The sequence below is a fragment of the Oncorhynchus masou genome, chromosome 22, assembly GCF_036934945.1.
Source record: "Oncorhynchus masou masou isolate Uvic2021 chromosome 22, UVic_Omas_1.1, whole genome shotgun sequence".
Classification (NCBI taxonomy): Eukaryota; Metazoa; Chordata; class Actinopteri; order Salmoniformes; family Salmonidae; genus Oncorhynchus; species Oncorhynchus masou.
The window spans coordinates 50,559,855-50,584,660 of record NC_088233.1 but is presented as its reverse complement, the minus strand read 5'-3'; the positions used below and the strand labels follow the sequence as shown (position 1 = coordinate 50,584,660).

The 24,806-nt window shown below is 42.0% G+C and overlaps 1 protein-coding gene across 1 annotated transcript; it reads right to left on the bottom strand.

The window, feature by feature from the left end:
- Nucleotides 1-406: 406 nt before the first annotated feature.
- On the bottom strand, nucleotides 407-21,098 carry nox5 (NADPH oxidase, EF-hand calcium binding domain 5). Its single transcript, XM_064930496.1, has 17 exons — nucleotides 20,957-21,098; nucleotides 17,386-17,549; nucleotides 16,923-17,073; nucleotides 16,376-16,586; nucleotides 15,778-16,018; nucleotides 15,329-15,482; nucleotides 10,430-10,602; nucleotides 8,611-8,793; nucleotides 8,138-8,270; nucleotides 6,850-6,992; nucleotides 6,514-6,705; nucleotides 5,666-5,710; nucleotides 5,324-5,448; nucleotides 4,940-5,024; nucleotides 4,640-4,739; nucleotides 4,215-4,381; nucleotides 407-3,944 (listed from the first exon to the last, which is right to left on the bottom strand). The coding sequence occupies exons 1-17, from the start codon at nucleotides 21,060-21,062 to the stop codon at nucleotides 3,813-3,815; spliced, it is 2,505 nt and encodes an 834-aa protein (XP_064786568.1). The 5' UTR covers nucleotides 21,063-21,098; the 3' UTR covers nucleotides 407-3,812.
- Nucleotides 21,099-24,806: the final 3,708 nt, after the last annotated feature.

The following is a 24,806-nucleotide window of genomic DNA, read 5'->3' as shown; positions in this document are numbered from 1 at the left end:
AGCCATTCTCCTTTGACCACTGTCATCAACGAGCTGTTTTTGCCCACAGGACTGCCGCTGACTGGAGGTTTTTTGTTTGTCGCACAATTCTCAGTAAACCCTAGACAGCGACGTGCGTGAAAAGCCAAGCAGGCGGCTATTTCTGAGATACTGGATCCGGCGCACCTGGCAGTGACAATCATACCACGCTCAAAGTCGCTTAGGTCAATCGTTTTGCCCATTCTATCGTTCAATTCAACAGTAACTGAATCCCTTGATGCCTGTCTGTCTGCTTTATATAGCAAGCCATGGCCACGTGACTCACTGTCTGTAGGAGCGAGCCATCTTCATGAATTGGGTGGTGTACCTTATAAACTGTCCGGTAAGTTGTTTATACAAATGAATGTGATATTTGAGACTCACTAAGTGATTGTACAATGTACACACATTTTATTTCAGTTTGTGAGTGTGTGATATGGTGGTTGGAGGCATGTTTATTTCGATATTATAAAGCTTTTTTTCATACAAACAATGACAACACTGCCATGTTATGAGCCTTGCTGTTGGAAAACATTGCTTCAGTCCTTACCACTCAAACTAGCCCAATCATGTCGGATTTACGACTTCCCAGTTTCCCATGGGCATGTGAAGCCAGCATGAGCCTTGCCATGATGTTAGAAAACCACTACAGTGTCTGACTTTCGGCTGTCGCAGATGCCCCTTCCCCGACTTCACTCACAATTTTATTTTTATAGTCGTCTTAGTAAGGCTTACTGCTCGAACACACATTGGCTGCGTTTAGACAGGCAGAAAACACAGCCTATAAGAACTTCCTTTGGCTAGAGAACACCCCCAGAGGCAAAAGTTTCTGTATAGGCACACAAGCCCTTTTTTATGGAGGCTATGTAAAAGACTGCTCAAATAACTCACATATAGACACAATGTCTGAAAAACAATTCATTTTCTGCCCTGCATTTCATTTATTGCAGTTAGTTCCCCTAGAACCCCTTACACCATTCAGTGTGCAGGAAATAATTGTATAATTTCAACAAGGCAACAGGGGAAATCACATTGTTCACAAAATTATGCTTTAGACAGGTCTATACCGACAGACTTGTTTTGGATTGGCATTCTGGATAGTTTTATAGACTGTCGGATACAACAAATAAAACCATTACCACTTACAAATTACAGTGTTCTTATATAGATCCATATTCACATACTATAAATGTTTCTCGAACATTTAGTCACTGTTCGTAATATCATATAAACTGCTATGCTATGCATTTATAATAATCATAGTTTAGTTTATTCACGTTGTACAACATTGGCAGCTAAAAGCTGAATTGCAGTGAAACCTAAATAAACAAATACAATGAATAATAACAGAAATCTAAAATTAATATTTATAATTTAGCTATCAATAATACACTATTGAACAGAAATGTAAATCTACACTATTTACATGATGTAAATTACATACAGTGCCTTCAGAAATTATTCACACCCCTGTACATCCACATTTGGTTGTGTTACAAAGTGGGATTAAAATTGAAATAATAATTATTTTTGGTCAACAATTTAATCAAAATACTCCAATGTCAAAGTGAAAGAAAAAATACTAACATTTATAAAAACAAAATCACTAAATATTTTTACTAGATAATTATTCAACACGCTGACCCTGATGTTAGAATCACCTTTGGCAGAGATTACAGCAGTGAGTTTTTATGGGTAAGCCTCCAAGAGCATTGCACACCTGGATTGTACAATATTTGCAAAATATTCTTTCAGAAATGATTCAAGCTCTGTCAAGTTGGTTGCACCGTAACTAGGCCAATCAGGAACATTCAATGTTGTCATGGTAAGCAACTCCAGTGTATATTTGACCTTGTGTTTTAAGTTATTGTCCTGCTGAAAAGTGAATTTGTCTCCCAGTATCTTTTGGAAAGCAGAATGAACCAGGCTTTCCTCTATTTCTTTATCCTGAAAAAGTCCCCAGTCCTTAACGATTGCAAGCATACCCATAACATGATGCAGCCACCACTATGCTTGAAAATATGGAGAGTGATACACAGTAATCTGTTGTATTGGATTTGCCCCAAACATAAGACTTTGTATTCAGGACAAAAAGTTAATTACTTTGCCACATTGTTTACAGTATTACTTTAGTGCCTTGTTGTACATGCTTCATTCTTTTTACTCTGTCAATTAGGTTAGTATTGTGGAGTAACTAAAATTTTGTTGATCCATCCTCTTCAGTTTTATTTTATCACAGTCATTAAACTCTAACTGTTTTGAAGTCAACATTAGCCTCATGGTGAAGTCCCTGAGTTAGGAAGGACACTTGTATCTTTGTAGTGACTGGGTGTATTGATACACCATCCAAAGTGTAATTAATAACTTCACCATGCTCAAAGGGATACTCAATGTCTGTTTTTTATATTTTTACCCATCTACCAATAGGTGCCCTTCTTTGCGAGGCATTGGAAAACCTCCCTTGTCTTTGTGGTTGAATCTATGTTTGAAATTCACTGCTCGACTGAGGGACCTTACAGATAATTGTATTTGTGGGGTACAGAGATGAGTTAGTCATTCAAAAATCATGTGAAACACTATTATTGCACACAGTGAGTCCATGCAACTTGTTATGTGACTTGTTAAGCACATTTTTACTCCTGAATGTATTTAGGCGTGCCATGACAAAGGGTTGAAGATATTTCAGCTTTTCATTTTTAATACATTTGTGTAGGGCAGTGACAAAAAAAATACATCTAAATTGTATCCATTTTAAATTCAGGCTGTAATAAAAGAAAACGTGGAAAAGGTCAAGGGGTGTGAATACTTTCTGAAGGCACTTTAGTTACATAACATAGAATAGCTATACGTTTGATAAAATTGTAACGTAAGTTTGATATGTTCTATATTTCCTATAATAATGGACGTCTTACCCAGGATGCAGAACAATCGCTACATTACTTAGGCTTACCCATTTAACCCTTCCACCAAGGTGCATATTATGCTGTATTTTGTATCTTAACAACCTTCCATGAAGATTTAAGCAGAAACTTCAAATATATCTACTACAATACATCCAATACAGGCACTGCTCCTGAGTGGCGTAGTGGTCTAAGGCACTGCATCTCAGTGCTAGAGAACTCACTACAGACCCTGGTTCAATTCCAGGCTGTATCACAACTGGCCATGGTTTGGGTGGCGCACAATTGGCCCAGTGTTGTTTGGGGTAGGCTGTCATTGTAAATAAGAATTTGTTCTTAACTGACTTGTCTACTTTAAAAAAAACATCAGATCCATTGGCAACAACACATAGTTAAGACGTACATAAACTATTAACTGTGTATGGTGTGAACATAATTTCATTCTCTGTCACAATGTCTGCCATTTAGTATTTGTGCTTTGGAATATGTTTTGGTTTAAAGCAAGGTAGATCCATTTGAATACTAAATGTGATAGAATATACAGTATAAAGGCCCACATTATACTTCTTGACCAAGGCAAGCATTAAGGGCAGGCACGCCAATGGTCCTATCGGATCCTTTTTTATAGCACAACTAGTTGGCATGTTTTCAAGGATGGCGGTGTGTTTGAATTCAGAGGACCACTGGTTCGAGCCCAGTAAGGGGACAGGGACAGTGGAAGAAGCAAAGATGTTAGCAGCATACTGAGTGTCGGTTTCACATACTTGGGTTGGTAACGGCATAGTGCGGACAACCAGCCTGTATGGTACAGAAACTGTTGACATAGATCAGCACATAGGTGTGTGGATTTAGTTGAGGGTGCTGATGTCAGTCAGGAAAAATGTTGGACAGTCCTCAAAAGTTCTCCTTGTAGAAGTTGAATCCAAAGTGCTCACACTGGGCCTTGATGAGTTTAGCCAGTGCAGGGGCTCCACAGTAGAACACATGAACCTTCCCTTTCTTCTCCTCTGCCACTTTCTGGAACACCTGCGGTTGATACATGTGAAAGAAGAGGACAATGGACAGGACCCACAAGCTTGCATGTCACTGAATCACGACTCATTGCAGGTTTTTCCTGACCACCTAACCTGACCAGGGAAAAACTCAGGGCCCATATAGCCAACAACGAAATAAAGCAGAGGCACCCCATACCGATTTAGAAATGGTGCATCTCTTCAAGATTAGCTGAAAAATGCTCTATGAGCTTTATAATGGACAGGTACAGATATATACAGAGATACAGTTTGACATCCATACCTTCCCCCACTCTGGCCTCCCTGGCTGTGTGCGGGTGCGAAGGCCAGTGATGGAATCCCTCTTTTCCTTCTTGGCCAGGAGGTCTAGTGCCATCTGCAGGCCGATGGCCTTCATGTCATTCTTGCTGAGGGCAGAGGTCATGTACATGTGCATCTCCAAGAAGCGGCCTGAGGGTTCAAAAATCGAATCAAACTTTATTTAAAGTGCGTTTAAAATTGCAACCACTTTACAGTGAAAACAGTAATAAGATAGATAACTTAAACAAAAGGCATTTACACATGTGCCTTACACAGAGAAACACAGGAGTGGAACAAATGTTAGATTTGACGCCAAACACACAGTGGTGTTTCTCTTACAGAAGATCGTACTCTTCCTTTCTTTGTCCTCCCTCCATCTCTGTATCTTTCATTCCTCCCCTCACTTACCCTCTGGCTCTTCGTCAGCCTGATCCATCTCCAGTTTGGTCAGGAGGCTCACAAACCACTCAAATGATTTCTGGTCTCTGTTGATCCAGATAAAGTCAACCTGTAGGAGAACCACAAACCGAGTGTTTAACAAATGTTTACTATAACTAATATTTTTTTAGCCTGGTCCCAGATCTGTTCATGATGTCTTGCTGACTTGGCCACAGGAGTATGCAAGACTGCACTAACAGATCTGGGACCAGGCTAATAACTTCAAGCTTTCAGGCCCAATGGGCATCTGTCATCTGCAGTGGGTCTTACCTTCCTCAGTTTCATCTCACTGTCCTTGATGTTCTCACACCACGAGTAGCTGCAGTTGGGACAGTTCTGTTTCCTCATGCGATAGCTGAAATAGAAATCAGAAGTAAAAATGCAAAACTCAAAACTTTATTGCCCACACCAACCAAAGTTGTTAGGAAATTGACTTACAGCAGAATATGCAGGAACATTTTTAGTTACTAATGACCATAGTATTGGGCTAAGCTTTAACAAACATAGATATTGGCGCCATAATCATCATTGTAGGATTATAGCTTGCACCATAGCTCGGGTTACTTGGGTATTTCATTTGATGTATACTGTAAGACGGTTAGTGCTTCTAAATTCTCGGTGTTTCCATTCCAGGGCAACCTAGCATGTACTTACTGGTACATGATGCTCTGTAAGATGGAGGCGAAAGGTGTGATCCCAATACCGGCACCGATTAACACCGCGTGTTCAGAGGCAAAGATCTGTCTCGTCGGAGTTCCATAGGGCCCATCCACGAAGCACTGACAGACAGAGATACAGACACAGAGTACATTCAAACCTAATGTGAACGTCTAGATAGCTAATAAGAGAATGACATATCACCTTGATGGTATAATGCTTCATAACTTGTTATAAGCCTTTTATAATGTCTTAAAATAGGGTTAGTAATATGTTATGTATGCCTATGTACATTATCAACAATTAAATGTTACAGGAGCAGGTTGAAGTCAAACTCACTTTGACGTTGCAGAACCTGTGGTTTTCACTAAGCTTGGCTGTGGTCTATGTTGGTCGGGAGGAAAAACGGATGAATCGTCAGTTTTAAAATAAGTAATAAGATGTTATCATAATGCATTACAACAGTGACCCAAACTCCTGTACTGTCAGACCAGGGCCCACATTCCTAAAGCGTCTTAATGTAAAAGTGCTGATATTGGAACAGTTTTGCCTTTTAGATCAAAATAAATAAAATGATGTGGACATGGGGGACCTGGGCTCGTATTCTTAAAGCCTCTCAGAGTAGGAGTGCTGATCTAGGTTCAGGTCCCCTCCTTTCCATATAATCTAATTCATTATGATCTAAAAGGCAAAACTGATCCTAGATCAGAACTCCTGCCCTGAGATGCTTTATGAATATGGGCGATAGATTGCAAATGACTGTTTTATATCTTTACTCTTTTATATCATTATATCCTCTTAGTATGAATAGATCCTCAGAAACTGTTAGTAGTGTTAGGTTCAAGCTCTTTGTGTATGAGAAGTGTAATTATTTGGTGGATTGCAGTGGACTGTAGGAATGTGTCGTCCCATTTACTCAAGACTTCTCCTGATTGATAATGTTCTGTGATATGGACATAGGAGCATGGAGAAATCCTGGGTGATGAAAAAGTACTGAAGTACGTCTTTGTGGAAAGTGAGGGGGTAAGAGCTGAGGGTATAAGTTGACACTGCACTGTATTGAATATGCATTCAGCTGTACATCTTCGCTGAGTAAACATTTGAAACATCACTCAGAGTTTAGGCTCTTTTGTATGATAAATATCTTTATTCTATGTTGCATATCTTATAAGGGGCCCAGATCATACCTCTCTGAGCGGGGGGCCTTCTCCTCTCTCTGCTTGGTTCTGCTGGTCTGGGTTGGGCCCCTGTGGCCCTGGCCCTGGGCATGGTCCTGGCCCTGGTCTACACCCGTTTTGTCGATACAGGGTTAGCTCGATGGCATCGTCCTCGTTGGAGGCCACCGTCCCGTTGCAGTTCGCACATTTAAACAGCTCCTCCTGCAAGAAAATCTAATGATTTAGCCCACTCCCATATTTCAGGGTCCTACTTAATTGTATTGTTTTGACTTTGTGTATGTAGAATTGTATTGTATTGCTAACAGAGAGAATTATAAGTAGTGGGCGAAAAAGAAGGTAGAGAACCTGGGCCCTCCTCTGGTGCCGTCTGTCCTTCAGGCTGGCGCTCAGTCTCTTGGTGCTGACCACCTGGCTGTCTGGCTGCCTGAAGTACTCATATAGACGATTGGTCCACTGGCCCATGGAGCGGATATGCAACCACAGAGTATCTTTTCAGAAAGGGATGTGCAAGCGCAGACACACTCCATTGAGTTCTATGGAAATGTTCATGGATGTCAAAGCTGCAACTGGACCATGTGTATACGTTTGTAAGTTTAGTTTAATTTGGAGGCAGAAGTTGCCTAGAGGTTAGAGAGGCAGACCAGCAGCTGGAAGTTTGCTTGTTCAAGCCCCGGGCTGGGACACAGAACAATGGGAATGGAAAAGAACTGGCAGATGGAAAGCTGCTGGTGTCTGATCCCATGTACAATTGCTCTCCATCCTCTGAGGCTGACTTGTGGGCGTTAGGAACGGCAGAAGATAAATTCCCCTTCTAACTAATGAACAATAAAGTTACATTTTGTATTACATTCTAGTTTAGAGAGAGTGGGGAACTGGATGTAAACACAGTTTTTAGACAAACTGAGTGTACAATGTCTATATGAATGCATCTGCCACTATATTGAAGCTATTGTGCTTTATTACGGGCGACAGGTTCAGTACACATCATTGCATTCTTTACCAGAAAGTAGGCTGACCCTCTTTGAATACGTAGATCGATTCAATGCTCTCTTTTTATTTACAAAGCTCTCTTTCATAAACTTCCGCCATACTTAACATCATTCAGACTGTATGAGTTAACATACTCGGTTTCAGGGGTGGCTAACTCTGGAGATCCCTTCGGTCTTCACAGTAGTGTGCCCTTTATGTAACTAGGCAATTCAGTTAAACACAAATTCTTCTTTACAATGACAGCCTACCCTGGCCAAACCTGGACAACGCAGGGCCAATTGTGTGCCGCCCTATGGGACTCCCAATAACGGACGGATGTGATACAGCCTGGATTTGAATCAGGGACTGTCGTGACACCTCAAGCACTGACACGCAGTGCCTTAGACCGCTGAGCCACCTGGGAGCCCAGATAGGTATATCTGCTTTTGGTTTCTTTGCACCCCATGTACTGTGTGGAACAATCTACAGAGTTCCCTGCAACTATATGTACTGGGTGCCTCTCGGGCAATTCAAATGGTTGATTAGGGACCTTTTTTTTCGAGGAATGTGATTGCTTCTCTTATTAAGTGTGTTTTGTGATCTTGTATATTTGCATTGGTCTCAGATGGGACTCCCTGCTAAAAGGTGAAATGAAAATAAAAACCTGGCTGCTCTGGGGCACTGCTGATGGTGAAAGGATGCCACTCATACTTTGCGATGTCTGGAATGTTGATGTAAACATAGTCCCCTGGTTTGAAGTGGAAAAACTGGGGCCGCTTGATTACCAGATGGGTCACCTGCAAGTAACAGACATTTTTCAACACTCTCAACGGGGGAAAACAAAAAATGGTCTCTGAACAAAAATGAAGACATGAACTACTAGGCTAACAGAGACATCTACACTCTGTCCACACTGCACAATGCTAGTTGACTTTTCTCGCCTATAGGAGGGTTGGTAGGTTGGAATAAGATGTATCATATTATGATCTAATATTTCAACAGCAGAGGTGTAGTCAAACTTCACTACGTGTTGAGCAGGGGTCAATACACAATAGTTAGATGTTGAAAAACACAAAAGTGAATAGATGTCCTCTTTAAGAAAAGTGATCGCTATTGGTATAACATCCAGATGGGCACCTTAGATGGCAGCAGGTTGACCTCCACGATGTAGAGGCCTCCCATGTGAGAAACAGCAACGCCCACTAGTTTCTCCAGCAGGAAGATCACACCAGGCACCACAAACCACTTCCAGAAGTTGGCACAGTGCACCACCAGCAAAGCCCACACCCACACATAGGACAGGTGGGACCAGTAGAACACCTGGGGAAACAACACACAGAAATATAAAAAATTGGAGTATTTGGGTGTAGCGATGGAGGGAGCTCGTGTACGTGAATGTACAGTGCCATGAAAAAGTATTTCACCCCTTTCTGATTTTCTCTATTTGTACATATTTGTGATAGTGAATGCTATCAAATCTTCAACCAAAACCTAATATTCGATAAAGAGAACTGACAAATAACAAAAAAAGAAAAACGTTTTTTAGACATTTTGCAAATGTACTGTATTACAAATAAAAACAGAAATACCTTATTTACATAAGTATTCAGGCCCTTTGCTATGAAACTCGAAATTTAGCTCAAGTGCATCCTGTTTCCATTGATCATCCTTGAGATGCTTCTACAACTTGAGTCCACCTGTGGTAATTTAATTTGATTTGACACGATTTGGAAAGGCACACACCTGTCTATATAAGGTCCCACAGTTGACAGTGCATGTCATAGAAAAAACCAAGCCATGAAGTTGTAGGAATTGTCCGTAGAGCACCAAGACAGGATCGTGTCGAGGCACAGATCTGGGAAAGGGTACCAAAAATGTCTGCAGCATTGAAGGTCACCATGAACACAGTGGCCTCCATCATTCTGAAATGGAAGATGTTTGGAACCACCCAGCTCTTCCTAGAGCTGGACGCCTGGCCAAACTGTGCAATTGGGGGACCAAGAACCCTATGGTCACTCTGACAGAGCTCCAGAGCTTCTCTATGGAGATGGGAGAATCTTCCAGAAGGACAACCCTCTCTGCAGCACTCCAACAATCAGGCCTTTATAGTAGAGTGGCCAAACGGAAGCCACTCCTCAGTAAAAGGCACATGATAGCCCACTTGGAGTTTGGCAAAAGGCATCTAAAGATTCTCAGACCATGAGAAACAAGAGTCTCTGGTCTGATGAAACCAAGATTGAACTATTTGGCCGTAATGCCAAGCGTCTCGTCTGGAAGAAACCTGGCACCATCCCTATGGTGAAGCATGGTGGTGGCGGCATCATGCGGTGGGGAGACTAGTTAGGATTGAGGGAAAGATGAACGGAGCAAGGTACAGAGAGATCCTTGATGAAAACCTGCTCCAGAGCACTCAGAACCTCAGGCTGGGGTGAAGGTTCACCTTCCAACAGGACAATAACCCTAAGCACACAGCCAAGACCACGCAGGAGTGGCTTTGGGACAAGTCTCTGAATGTCCTTGAGTGGCCCAGCCAGATCCCAGACTTGAACACGATCGGACATCTATGGAGAGACCTGAAAATAGCTGTGCAGCTATGCTCCCCATCCAACCCCACAGAACTTGAGAGGATATGCAGAGAAGAATGGGAGAAACTCCCCAAACACAGGTGTGCCAAGCTAGTAGTGTCATACCCAAGAAGACTTGAGGCTGTAATCACTGTCAAAGGTGCTTCAACAAAGTACTGAGTAAAGTGTCTGAATACTTATTTAAATGTGGGAACAGACTCACAAAATGTTAATAAATTGGAGCTGATTTGCTGGTGTTTTTAATCTTTTATGTCCAAATAAAATGGTTTGCCAGTTGGGGAACCCTGGTGTATACCGTACATAAGACTAATAATACTTCAAAGTTTGTATATGAGCACCTGCTAAATTACTAGCGAGATTGTCAACTGTACCTCAAAATGTCCGCTGCGGCGGACAAAGGTGCTGGAACAGACCACCATTAGACAGATCATGATCTGTAGCACCATGCCGGTAAGGGATGCAGAGCCCTGCACCCAGCCAATTCCTGGCCGAGTAGTGAAAAGGTGCTCCCACAGGCTGTAACTGCTGTTCTGAGATAGGCGTACTGAAGGAGGAAACAAAGACCATGTTACTGTAAAAACACTTTGTGGAAACTGCTGATGTAAAAAGAGGTTTATAAAGAAATGTGATCGATCAGTTGAAAGCCACAATACAGCACCATCTTAGACCAAGGGCAAGATTAGTCTAAACATAAACATGCTGTTATGTGTACCACAGAGGAGGCTGGGGGGAGGAGCTATAGGAGGACGGGCTCATTGTAATGGCTGGAATGGAATAAATGGAACAGTATCAAACACATCAAACAAATTACCATTCCATTAATTCCATTCCGGCATTAAAATGAGCACGTTCCACTATCGGTCCTCCCACCAGCCTCATCTGGTGTACCCTCCAGTCTAGAGACATCATTCAGGGATGCAAATATCAAAACATTAAATTGAAACCAATAAATGGGTTGGGTGTTTAGCAACAAAACCATCACATGCGCAACTATGGGGCAAAGCAGATGGGGTTGGCTTAGATTGTTAACAACATGTAAACTATATCTTGTCTCCAAATGTTTATTAAAAACATAAATACATTTGCACAATGCACAAATACATAATTACTGTTGTTGGTTACCTAGCTAACGAATTTGAGCCATATTATTTAGTGTTGACATGAAATAAGTCAAAACACCTCAAAACAAGACATGGTATCAAGAACAAGATACAACTAGCGTAAACGAGCCACCTACGATTCCCCACATGGCATCTTCTTGTAATTGTTGCTATCTATCTGACCGTTCAAAATCATAACAAAGCATGATTAGTTTTCGTGACTTTGTCAGTCAACCCATCTATAGAAAAAATATGTGTTTAGGTGAGGTAATAAGTAGTGATATGGGAAACATTGATGTGTACTCAGTCTTATTAAACACATTTGGCATTCTAATTATAGCCAAAATATAGTACCAGTCAAAAGTTTGGACACACCTACTCATTTTTTAATTTTTTATTTTTTTTATTTCACCTTTATTTAACCAGGTAGGCTAGTTGAGAACAAGTTCTCATTTGCAACTGCGACCTGGCCAAGATAAAGCATAGCAGTGTGAACAGACAACACAGTGTTACACATTGAGTAAACAATAAACAAGTCAATAACACAGTAGAAAAAAAGGGTCTATATACATTGTGTGCAAAAGGCATGAGGAGGTAGGCAAATAATTATAATTTTGCAGATTAACACTGGAGTGATAAATGATCAGATGGTCATGTACAGGTAGAGATATTGATGTGCAAAAGAGCAGAAAAGTATTTACCAATAAGACTATGTACAGCTGCAGCGATCGGTTAGCTGCTCAGATAGCAGATGTTTGAAGTTGGTGAGAGAGATAAAAGTCTCCAACATAAGCGATTTCTGCAATTCGTTCCAGTCACAGGCAGCAGAAAACTGGAACAAAAGGCGGCCAAATGAGGTGTTGGCTTTATGGATGATCAGTGAGATACACCTGCTGGAGCGCGTGCTACGGGTGGGTGTTGCCATCGTGACCAGTGAACTGAGATAAGGCGGAGCTTTACCTAGCATGGACTTGTAGGTGACCTGGAACCAGTGGGTCTGGCGACGAATATGGAGCAAGGGCCAGTCGACTAGAGCATACAAGTCGCAGTGGTGGGTGGTATAAGGTGCTTTAGTGACAAAACGGATGGCACTGTGATAAACTGCATCCAGTTTGCTGAGTAGAGTGTTGGAAGCTATTTTGTAGATGACGTCGCCGAAGTCGAGGATCGGTAGGATAGTCAGTTTTACTTGGGTAAGTTTGGCGGCATGAGTGAAGGAGGCTTTGTTGCGGAATAGAAAGCCGATTCTGGATTTGATTTTCGATTGGAGATGTTTGATATGAGTCTGGAAGGAGAGTTTACAATAAAGCCAGACACCTAGGTACTTATAGATGTCCACATATTCAAGGTCGGAACCATCCAGGGTGGTGATACTAGTCATGCGTGCAGGTGCAGGCAGCGAACGGTTGAAAAGCATATATTTGGTTTTACTAGCGTTTAAGAGCAGTTGGAGGCCACGGAAGGAGTGCTGTATGGCATTGAAGCTTGTTTGGAGGTTAGATAGCACAGTGTCCAAGGACGGGCCGGAAGTATATAGAATGGTGTCGTCTGCGTAGAGGTGGATCAGGGAATCGCCTGCAGCAAGAGCAACATCATTGATATATACAGAGAAAAGAGTCGGCCCGGCTCATTCTTTATCTTTAATATTTTCTACATTGTAGAATTATAGTGAAGACATCAAAACTATGAAATAACACATATGGAATCATGCAGTAAACAAAAAAGTGTGAAACAAATCAAAATATATTTTAGATTTGAGATTCTTCAAAGTAGCCACCCTTTGCCTTGATGACAGGTTTGCATTCTCTCAATCAGCTTCACCTGGAATGCTTTTCCAACATTTTCGAAGGGGTCCCCATATATGCTGAGCACTTGTTGACTGCTTTTCCTTCACTCTGCAGTCCAACTCATCCCAAACCATCTACATTGGGTTGAGGTCGGTTGATTGTGGAGGCCAGGTCAACGGATGCAGCACTCCATCACTCTCCTACTTGGTCAAATAGCCCTTATATAGTCTGGAGGTGTGTTTTGGGTCTTTGTTCTGTTGAAAAACAAATAGTTCCACTAAGCGCAAACCAGATGGGATGGGTTTTCGTTGCAGAATGCTGTCGTAGCCATGCTGGTTAAGTGTGCCTTGAATTCTAATCACTGACAGTGTCAACAGCAAAGCACCCCCACACCATCACACCTCCTCCATGCTTCACGGTGGGAACCACACATGCATAGATCATCCATTCTCACAAAGACACGGCGGTTAGAACCAAAAATCGTCAGACCAAAGGACAGATTTCCAGCGGTCTTATGTCCATTGCTTGTGTTTCTTGGTCCAAGCAAGTCTCTTCTTATTATTGGTGTCCTTTAGTAGTGTTTTCTTTGCAGAAATTCAATCATGAAAGCCTGATTCACACAGTTTCCTCTTAACAGTTGATGTTGAGATGTGTCTGTTACTTGAACTCTGTGAAGCATTTATTTGGGCTGCAATCCGAGTTAACTCTAATGAACTTATCCTCTGCAGCAGAGGTAACTCCGGGTCTTCCATTCCTGTGATGGTCCTCATGAGAGCCAGTTTCATCATAGCGCTTGATGGTTTTTGCTACTGCCCTTGAATAACTTTCAAAGTTATTGACATTTTCTGGATTGACTGCCCTTCATGTCTTAAAGTAATGATGGACTGTCGTTTCTCTTTGCTTATTTGAGCTGTTCTTGCCATAATATGGACTTGGTCTTTTACCAAATAGGGCTATCTTCTGTATACCCCCCCTACCTTATTACAGCACAACCGATTGGCTCAAACACATTAAGAAGGAAAGAAATTCCACAAATTAACTTTTAATGCACACCTGTTAATTTAAATGCATTCCAGGTGACTTCCTCATGAAGCTGGATAAGCGACTGCCAAGAGTGTGCAAACCTGTCATCAAGGCAAAGGGTGGCTACTTTGAAGAATGTCAAATATAAAATATATTTTGATTTGTTTAACACTTTTTTTTGTTTTTTTTTGTGGTTACTACTATATGTGTTATTTCATAGTTGTGATCTCTTCTATTATTCTACAATGTAGAAAATAGTAAAAAATAAAGAAAAACCCTTGAATGAGTAGGTGTGTGCAAACTCTTGACTGGTACTGTATATACTACACTGAAACCCCGAAAAATGCAACATGAAGCAATTTCAAAGATTTTACTGAGTTACAGTTCATATAAGGAAATCAGTCAATTGAAATAAATACATAATTTATGGATTACCCGACTGGGAATGCAGATATGCATCTGCTGGTCACAGATACCTTAAAAAAAGTAGGGGTGTGGATAATAAAAACCAGTCAGTATCTGGGGTGACCACCATTTGCCTCATGCAGCGTGACAAATCTCCTTCACATAGAGTTGATCATGCTGTTGATTGTGGCCTGTTGAATGTTATTCCACTCCTCTTCAATGACTGTGAAGTTTATGGATATTTGCGGAAACTGGAAGACGCTGTCGTACACGTTGATCCAGAGCATCCCAAACATGCTCAAATGGTGACACGCTTGGTAAGTGGCAGATCTAGAACATTTTCAGGTTCCAGGAATTGTGTACAGATTCTTGCGACATGGGGCTGTGCATTATCATGCTGAAGGGTACACTTCTCCAACGTGCCAGTAAACATTGAAGGTGTGCATTTGCCCACTAAAGTCTGTTATGATGCCAAACTGTAGTCAGGTCAAGACATTGTTGAGGACGACGAGCACAGACACAGTTTGTGCAGAAATTCTGCAGATTTGCAAAGCCATAGTTTCATCAGCTGTCCGGGTGGTTGGTTTTGCACACTCTCTCAAAACTTGAGATATCTGTGGCATTGTGTTGTGTGACAAAACTGCACATTTTAGAGTGACCTTTTATTGTCCCCAGCACAAGGTGCACCTGTGTAATGATCATGCTGTTTAATCAGCTTCTTGATATGCCACACCTGTCAGGTAGATGGATTATCTTGGCAAAGGAGAAAGGCTCAACAACAGGGATGTTAACAAATTTGTGCACATGGAACATTTCTGGGGCCTTTTATTTCAGCTCATGAAACAATTGTCTCAAGGCTTAAAAATATTTTTGAGACTGGTTCACTGCATCTGGGAGAGGGAAGGTGTATAACATGTGAGTGATTGTGGTTTAGAGCGTGTGTGTTCCTTCGTACCAAAGTTCATGAAGTGGGCAGTGGTGTGCACGGTGGAGAAGGTGACAATGGCGTAGCCCACCATCTGATGCAGCAGGATGTTCTGGTCCAGAGGCAGCACCCTCACCACCCAAGTGGCCCGCAGCCAGGTCAAACAGCGCCGCAGCATTAGCACCTACACGCATTCACATGTAAACACGTATACACACACACACATACACCGATACACAGACACAGTCAATGCAGAAAGTCTAGTGTTGCTTAGGGAAATGTCACAGCTGCGTGTCGATGTCTACCTCTTAACACCAATACCATCATGAAGGACTTCGCCGAAAACGTGCTGGTTTAAATAGATTGACGTATGAAGCAAACATTTATTGTCCTTACCGAGAGTTGCTGAATATCTCCATCTCTATCCACCAAACCACATTCACCCCCTCCCTCCCCCACTTCCCCACTAACTCCCTCACCATGACAAAGGTACAGTTAAAGTTGAGGCACTGGCCGCAGCCCTTGGCCACCATGTACCAGAATCCCCCCTCTGCGTTCTTCAGCATGGCGGTGATGAACAGCAGCAGGTTGAGGCAAGTGTAGGCGCACAGAAAGAGGAGCTTCCGGCTGTTGTTGTGCCAGTACGCCGGCGTCAGGTAGCGCGGGGTATGCCGCCCCTTCTTCTGCTCCAGGCCGGGAGGCTTCAGCCAGTTGGCAGCGCTAGGTGGTGGAGGAAATGGAGGGCCCATATTTACAAAGAGTTTCAGAATAGGAGTGCTGATCTAGGCTCTAGGCACTTCGTCTGTGGTAAAGATCATTCTTTGGGGACATATTGACTATGTCGCTGAGATACAGAGTTGGAGAACAGACACGGGACTACATAAAATGTCACAGGGCAAAATCTTATGCGTGTACGGACGTGTGAGCCTTCCTTATATTTTGCATGTTTGATACATTCTGGGCCTGTTCCCTGACAAAAATGAAGCATATTCTTAAACTTTTTAGTCCAGGGCTGGGCTTCATTTGTGTCTGGGAAACCGCCCCCCGTGTTTAAATATGTTAGCTGTGCCTTGAGACCTGATGGTGAGGTTCTCCATAACCTCGGGGAAGTTCTCCAGCTCGGCCTTGAGCTCCTCGAAGGTGATGGAGCCGCTGTTGTCCTTGTCAGCCGACTCGAACAGAGCCAGGGTCAGGTCGTCCAGTTTCTCCTCTGGCAGGGAGATGGCGCTCTCGCGCAGGCACGACTTGAGCACCGTGCGCAGCTCGTCTGGGTCAATCGAGCCACTGCCTGCAGGCCAAGAGAAATCCTTGTCAATAGTCTGTTGCAAGGTGATGAAAATATAGGCAGCTAAGTTACACGCAATAAACTGCACGTCCTAAAGGTGAGACAATGTGTGGAGGTTTCACTGACCATTCTCATACATCGGTTTATATAGCATATCAAAAAAAGTGTAGATGTTTTATTTCACTGTGTGTTTTAATGGTGGATAATGCACACATTTTGTCTTCACAAGTAACACTTGCAAGCTTGGTCACAGATCTATGTGTGTCGTCTTGCCATCTCCTGGTCACTGGCAATTGTCAAGATTGCACAAACAGATCTGGCACTAGGCTAAACACATACCATCGACGTCATAGACCTGAAAGAGGAAGCGGAGCTTGTCCGTCTCGCTGCCATGGATCAGCAGGTCCAGAGCCTCCAGCAGCTCATCCAGACTGATGGTTTTGCTACCGTCAGAGTCAAACAGCGCAAAGAACCGCTCTGCAAAGAAAGACTGCAGAAACACACACAGAATCACACAGCACTGACTTCTATGGACAAAGTAAGTAAAACTCACATACTGTACATAATCTGTGAAGGACAATCATTTAGAGTAAGTGGAAGTCAGACATTGAGACTGTTCATTCTTGGCGGCTATGTGAACCTTCACGTATTTGACGTTATTGCATTGTACCCCCTACCCATCCTACCCCGGCCCTATTTGAGCTTATTTGTCACAAAAGAAATGACCAACAAAATACATAAAACCTCCCCCAAAAAGTTTGGGGACAGTGACAAATCAGTTGACTCTTGAGCCCTGACTCACCTCCTTGACCTTGAGAGCCGTTTTGAACTCCTCCAGGTCAATTTCTTTGTCTTCTCCCGCGATGCTCTCAAACTGCTTGGTGACCCACTCCAGCCAGCGTGCATCCTCATCCAGACTCATGGTGCTGCTGGGATGGTAGCCTTCTACACTCACCACCACGCCTGCTGTAATGTCAACACACGAAATAACCTACATAAGGCCATGGCAAAAAGGGAGCTTTAAAGAGGGGGAGGCTATATGGACACGCCTGTTGTCCAAATTGATGAAGTATGTCGCACAGCTGAGAGTTGACTGTGAAGACAAATAAACTCAGTTCAGTCAGTTGTCCTGATCCAGTGGTGCTGATGAGCCCTTCACAGCTAGTTTATGATGGCTAGCTGGCAACAGCAGCATGGCGCTAATTACGACTTGTTAAAGAACGTGCTGTTTACTTCGATGGGCGAAATAACTTGTAGTATTGGTCTTCATCTGGATTTAGACACCATCTCCAATTTGTTCCATCCCACTTGATTTTTATTTAGAGCAGGACAGCAGCCTACATAAGAAATAACTTGTAATACTGAGAGTAACCATCTGGATGTCACTGTGATAGTCTACACTGCTCAACGGGGAGAGTTTGCGCTACAGTCAGGCAACACATCATGGGGCACAGTGTCCTTTAGCTCCTGCTTGCCTCAGTAAGGCGAGGGAAGTAGCTAGATAGTGTAGCCAATATCCGGCCAGGGTGATGGCTGAAGCCCATTTACTGCAGTGATTTTCAACAATTACACCGATAAAAATGTAAAGATTCTGTACACTCCCAAGTCCCAGCTTCGTCTCCACTTGACTCTCCCTGCATGACAAACATCATCAATTTGCGCACCAGGCGTGTCTGTATAGCCTCCCCCCTTTAAAGACAATTGCCGGGTTCAAGAGGATCAAAACCATATTATAAACCGGGTGGTTCGATCCCTGAATGCTGATTGGCTGACAGCTGTGGTATATCCGACCATATACCACTGGTATGACAAAACATTTATTTGTACTGCTCTAATTACGTTGGCAACCAGTTTATAATAGCAATAAGGCACTGTGGGGATTTGTGGTATATGGCCAATATCCAATGGCTAAGGCCTGTATCCAGGCGTTTCGTCATGCATAAGAACAGCCCTAAGCCATGGTATACTGGCCACATACCACACCCCTTTGGGCCTTATCGCTTAAATGCATCACGGGTAAATTGTGATTGACTGACCTACAAATAATATTGAGTAGTTATTTACAATGCAAGGGTTTTTGCAGATCAGTCCATCGTCAATCGCCGACACTATTGGCTCTAACCACTAGGCTACCCTGGAGTGGCAGGGTAGCCTAGTGGTTAGAGCATTGGGCTAGTTAACAGAAAGGTTGCAAGTTCACATCCCCAAGCTGACAAGGTACAAATCTGTTGTTCTGCCCCTGAACAGGCAGTCAACCCACTGTTCCTAGGCCATCATTGAAAATAAGAATTTGTTCTTAACTGACTTGCCTAGTAAAATAAAAATGTTTTTTTTTTTTAATATGTCGAACAAGACCAATGTGAAAGAACATTTCCAAGTCAGCTCAGTTTGGTTGAGGTCAGCGCAGTAATGTGAAAAGGGTAATCATTCGTGAGACATGGCTCTATAGAAAGAGTACAGCTCTGGAAAGAGCACAATGTGACTGAGGTTGCCAGGGGGATGTCAGAGCCTCTAATTAACGACTTGCATCCTGGTCATAAGTAAACCACTTATCCCTGTTGTGGAGTTGAATGAATCCCACTTCTTTACAACACACTGTAGATGGTCATTTGCAGTAGCAAGTTGACCTTGTAAAGGTAAAAAGTAGACTTGACTCCCAGGATCTGTTCAAAGTAAAAGTTTTAATACAGAGCTTTTCGGAGTACAGATAGTTATGTGAAAATGGAGAGGCTAATAGCACCAGAGACTAAGAAAATTTGGATAGCCCCAAAGCACAGTGGCTAAAGAGCAAATTATGCTTCTGAGTATCAAGATTGTATAGTCATTCTGAATGACGTAAACATGCATCATTACAGACGGTGGTGGATATGAAGCTGATACAACTATCAATTGAACAATGAGAACGGTGAGACATCTGTTACATTGTCATGTTTCCTACTGAGAGTAATGTCACAGATGAATGGGGAAACCTTTGGCGGTTAGTTATAATAATAATAAGCTTTGCTAATGTTGAAGAGTTTTAAGGTTGGATTGTCACGAGTTGAGGCCTAGAGTGTCCTGACATCGGATACATAGAATGGTGAAAGACAGGTATGTGTGAGTGCAATTCCACGGTAGCAGAGTGACACGAGACCCTATTTTACATCACCATCGGTTGAGACACAGCAAGCTCTTGAATACAGGGTGGGTGTCATGTTTTAGCTGATAAATGTACTAACATTTCAATATATTTGACATTTCTACTCTAATATGGTAGCACAAAGATGGTTGGAGATCCACACATTTGAAAATGTTGATTTGAATGGGAATATCAATTGGAAATTATACTGTAATCTGCCAAGAAATCATAGAAATATAGATAATAGAATAGACTTCCAATTTCAGTTGACATTCAACGGTGGGTTGACCTGTGGCCATCTTTGTGGTAATATTTGGAAGTCAAATGTTCTATTCAATATCAATTTCAATGACGTATCAGCTAAATTGCAGTGGTCTGACGGGATATGTCCATTCTATAAATTATATTTCTATGATTGAAATGCCAACCACCCTGTATTCAAGTATGCTATGGCTCAACCGATGGAGGGCACAACACAAGCACCTCATATTATGTAAAATAGGTACTAAGCTACAACATATGCACACATTTTATAGGAGTTTACCATTAAAGGTTAAAGAATTTCAAAATGTTTATAAAAAAATGTTTTTTCAAGAAATTATAAAATTGTTTGACAACACTCAAAATGTTTGACAATCTCCTAAATGTTTTGGCATTCAGGTCCAAAGAGTAACTTTCTGACAACTTTTGTGGAAATCAAAAGTGGTGTCGTCTAAAAGTTATTGAAATCAAATGCAATGAACCTGATGGAATAGGAGGAGGGACTTTGTATACAGTATTTGTTTGGCCATTTGTTATTATAGCAGCAACCGTTATAATACATGCATAATGCATAATACATACCATCATATATTTTGATGATCATCTTAAAAATGTTCACTGTAACGCAAACGTTTTTTTTTTAGCAAGGCCTATTATATCTCCAGTTCCTTTTGGCAATAACATTTACATTTACATTACATTTAAGTCATTTAGCAGACGCTCTTATCCAGAGCGACTTACAAATTGGTGAATTCACCTTCTGACATCCAGTGGAACAGCCACTTTACAATAGTGCATCTAAATCATTTAGGGGTGAGAAGGATTACTTTATCCTATCCTAGGTATTCCTTGAAGAGGTGTCATTAAAAAAAAAAAAAAAAAAAACACTGCTTAAAATCGTATAAGCCTGTATTGACGGGAAAGCATAGTATTACCTGCCTTATACCTTCACCAGTCATAATCATGCAATCTTTGCATAAGAAGTTGTGCTTACCTACAACACAGATAGTATTGACGCAGAAGCCTATGTCCAATTTTCTGAGCTGGTCAATGCTTTCAAGATGCACCTTTCTCAAGCATTGATATTTTTCTTCACTCATCCAAACGCAAACTCCCTGGTTGGCAGCCTGGCTTATTGTAGTGATGGTGGAGGGGACAAAAACAGGCAGCAGTGAGCCCTGATACCCAGCAGCTGTGTCTGACAGTCCCCTCCCCGCTGAGCAGCTTTCAGTACAGGCATCAACGCTTAGATAAAACGTTGTGTAATAGCAGTGGGTTGCCCTCATATCTCGGTATCAACATGCATGCGGGTTTTTACATACTGTGCTTAGTGTGATTGTGAAGCAACATTCTACCGTTATTGGTCATACTTCAATTACTTATTACTCATGTGGCTTTATTACTAGCCACACTTTAGATATTGTAGGAATGATTTCTGACTTGGTTATTAATGGGACTTGCGAAGAAAACGTCCCATTCGGAATATTTGTCATACTTCTTTTTCTTATTATTATTTGGAATGCAGCTGCTCCTACACCGTTTATTAAGCGAGAAAAGTAATTCAAACTTTAAAACACAAAGATCGGTCTGGAATAGTGTGCTCGGATAAAACTGTCTGATATCTGTTCATTCATTTTCATGACATTTCCTCAAGGCCCCATAGTGACATCGTCACTTCCAACATTCAATTCACTGTAAATGCAACAATACAACTTTGGACACAAATCAGCTACCTTGACCACTTTGCCACAACTGAGACACAAAGTTGAAGCGTATGAAATCTCTGTCTACTTCTCGGCTATTCAAATCTGAGGTTGGAAGAATTCCGATAAAAAGTTACAGTCGGCTTAGTAACCGCTTCAACTTTTTCTGTAACTTTTTGTAAACACCTGACATTTTTACCACTTCCCCAATGACTTAGAGGGTATGATATACTTGTCTACTTCTCTACTATTCAAATCTGTTCGTGAGATATCTACGGATGTAACGATACAGCTGTTTTAGTAACTGCGTTAACACGTTTTTACCCAACTTTTGACAAACAACTGCCGTTTTGACCACTCCCTCAACAAGACAGACAAAAGGCACTGCATCTCAGTGCAAGAGGCGCTACTACAGTCCCTGGTTTGAATCCAGGCTGCATCACATCCGGCCGTGATTGGGAATCCCATAGGGCGGCGCACAATTGGCCCAGCATCGTCCGAGTTTGGCCAGGGTAGGCCATCATTGTAAATAAGAATTTGTTCTTAACTGACTTGCCTAGTTAAATAAAGGTTAAAAAAACACAGCTCGTGTCTCATCATTGAGCAGCACTAACAGATCCATTACTATGGATACTCACAGACACAGAGGAGCATATGTGGCAGTGTAGGCAAAAAATATGAAGAAGGTGAGGCAGCCAAGGAAACTACTGACCACAACTACTGAACCACAACCACACAATTACTGACCACAACTACTGAGCACAACCACAAAACTAATGCCCACAAAAACGTGCATACAACTGAGACCCAAACTGGCCATTGTTTTATTTGAAAAGATATGGAGCTTTATAATGTCCACTTATGTACCTAGAATGCTGTATACTGTACAGTGCCTTGCAAAAGTATTCATCCCCCTTGGTGTTTTTCCTATTTTGTGGCATTACAACCTGTAATTTAAATATATTTTTATTTGAATTTCATGTAACGGACATACACAAACTAGTCCAAGTGAAATGAAAAAAAAAAACTTGTTTCAAGAAATGAAAAATTAAAAAACTGAAAAGTGCACGTGCATATGTATTCACCCCCTTTGCTATGAAGCCTGTTAATAAGATCTGGTGCAACCAGTTACCTTCAGAAGTCCCATAATTAGATAAATAAAGTCCACCTGTGTGCAATCTAAATGTCACATGATCTGTCACATGATCTCAGTATATATACATCTGTTCTGAAAGGGCCCAGAGTCTGCAACACCTCTAAGCAAGGGGCACCACCAAGCAAGCAGCACCATGAAGACCAAGGAGCTCTCTAAACAGGTCAGGGACAATGTTGTGGAGAAGTACAGATCAGGTTGGGTTATAAAAAAGTATCTGAAACTTTGAACATTCCATGGAGCACCACCAAAACTCATGGACCAGGCAAGGAGGGCATTAATTGGAGAGGCAACAAAGAGACCAAAGATAACCCTGAAGGAGCTGCAAAGCTCCACAGTGGATATGGGAGTATCTGTCCATAGGACCACTTTAAGCCGTACACTCCACAGAGGTGGGCTTTACGGAAGAGTGTCCAGAAAAAATGCAAACATGTTTGGTATTCACCAAAAGACACGTGGGAGATTCCCCAAACATATGGAAGAATATACTCTGGTCAGATGAGACTAAAATGTTGCTTTTTGGCCATCAAGGAAAACGCTATGTCTGGCACAAACCCAACTCTTCTAATCACCCCGAGAATACCATCCAAACAGTGAAGCATGGTGGTGGCAGCATCATGCTGTGGGGATGTTTTTCATCAGCATGGACTGTGAAACTGGTGGATGGCGCTAAATACAGGCAAATTCTTGAGGGAAACCTATTTCAGTCTTCCAGAGATTTGAGACTGGGACGGAGGTTCACCTTCCAGCAGGACAATGACCCTAAGCATACTGGTAAAGCAACACTCGAGCGGTTTACGGGGAACATTTAAATGTCTTGTCTAATGTCCATTGCTCGTGTTTCTTTTCCCAAGAAATTCTCTTCTTATTATTGGTGTCTTTTAGTAGTGGTTTATTTGCAGCAATTTGACCATGAATGCCTAATTCACCCAGACTGGGCTGCAATCTGATGTACAATTAATTCTAATTAACTTATTCTCTGCAGCAGAGGTAACTCTGGGGTCTTCCTTTCCTGTGGCGGTCGTCTTGAGAGCCAGTTTCATCATAGTACTTGATGGTTGTTGCAACAGCACTTGAAGAACTTTGAAAGTTTGTGTAATATTCCACATTGACTGACCTTTAAGTAATCTTTAAGTAATGATAAACTGCCATTTTTCTTTGCTTATTTGAGCTGTTCAATTGGCTCAAACATGTTAAGGAAAGAAATTCCACAAATTAAATTTTAACAAGTCACGCCTGATAATTGAAATGCATTCCAGATGACTACCTCATGAAGCTGGTTGAGAGAATGCCAAGAGTGTGCAACGCTGTCGTCAAGGCAAAGGGTGGCTACTTTGAAGAATCTAAAATATATATATTTTAACACTTTTTTTTTGGTTGCTACATGATTCCATGTGTGTTATTTAATAGTTTTAATGTATTCACTATGATTCTATAATGTAGAGAAAAAAGAAATACCCTTGAATGAGTAGGTGTGTCCATACTTTTGACTGGTACTGTGTGTGTATTTAACAAAACAAGTCGAGCTTTGCCCCACCTGCCCTGAATGACGGGTTACCACTGGCTGTAGCGTTAAGTTTTCCCTTCACTGGAACTAAGGGGCTGAAACCCGAACCATGAAAAACAGTCCCAGACCATTATACCTCTTCCACCAAACTTTACAGTTGGCACTATGCATTCGGGCAAGTAACGTTCTCCTGGCATCCTCCAACCCAGATTGGTCTGTCGGACTACCAGATGGTGAGGCGTGATTCATTACTCCAGAGAACATGTTTTCCACTGCTCCAGAGTCCAATGGCGAGCTTTACATCAGCGCATGGTGATATTAGACTTGTGTGCGGCTGCTCGGCCATGGAAGCACATTTCATGAAGCTTCCAATGAACAGTTCTTGTGCTGATGTTGTTTCCAGAGGCAGTTTTGAACTCGGTTGTGAGTGTTGTAACCGAGGACAGACGATTATTACACACGATGCACTTCAGCTCTCGTT

What these genes read in the sequence shown, in the direction of transcription:
- nox5 (XM_064930496.1), bottom strand. Translation starts at nt 21,062, where the DNA reads ATGAGTGAAGAAAAATATCAATGCTTGAGAAAGGTGCATCTTGAAAGC. An exon ending in TCAACCTGCTGCCATCTAAG is followed by an intron (nt 8,271 to 8,610) that starts GTGCCCATCTGG and finishes TGTTACTTGCAG; the next exon opens with GTGACCCATCTGGTAATCAA. An exon ending in GGCACCAGAGGAGGGCCCAG is followed by an intron (nt 6,706 to 6,849) that starts GTTCTCTACCTT and finishes ATTTTCTTGCAG; the next exon opens with GAGGAGCTGTTTAAATGTGC.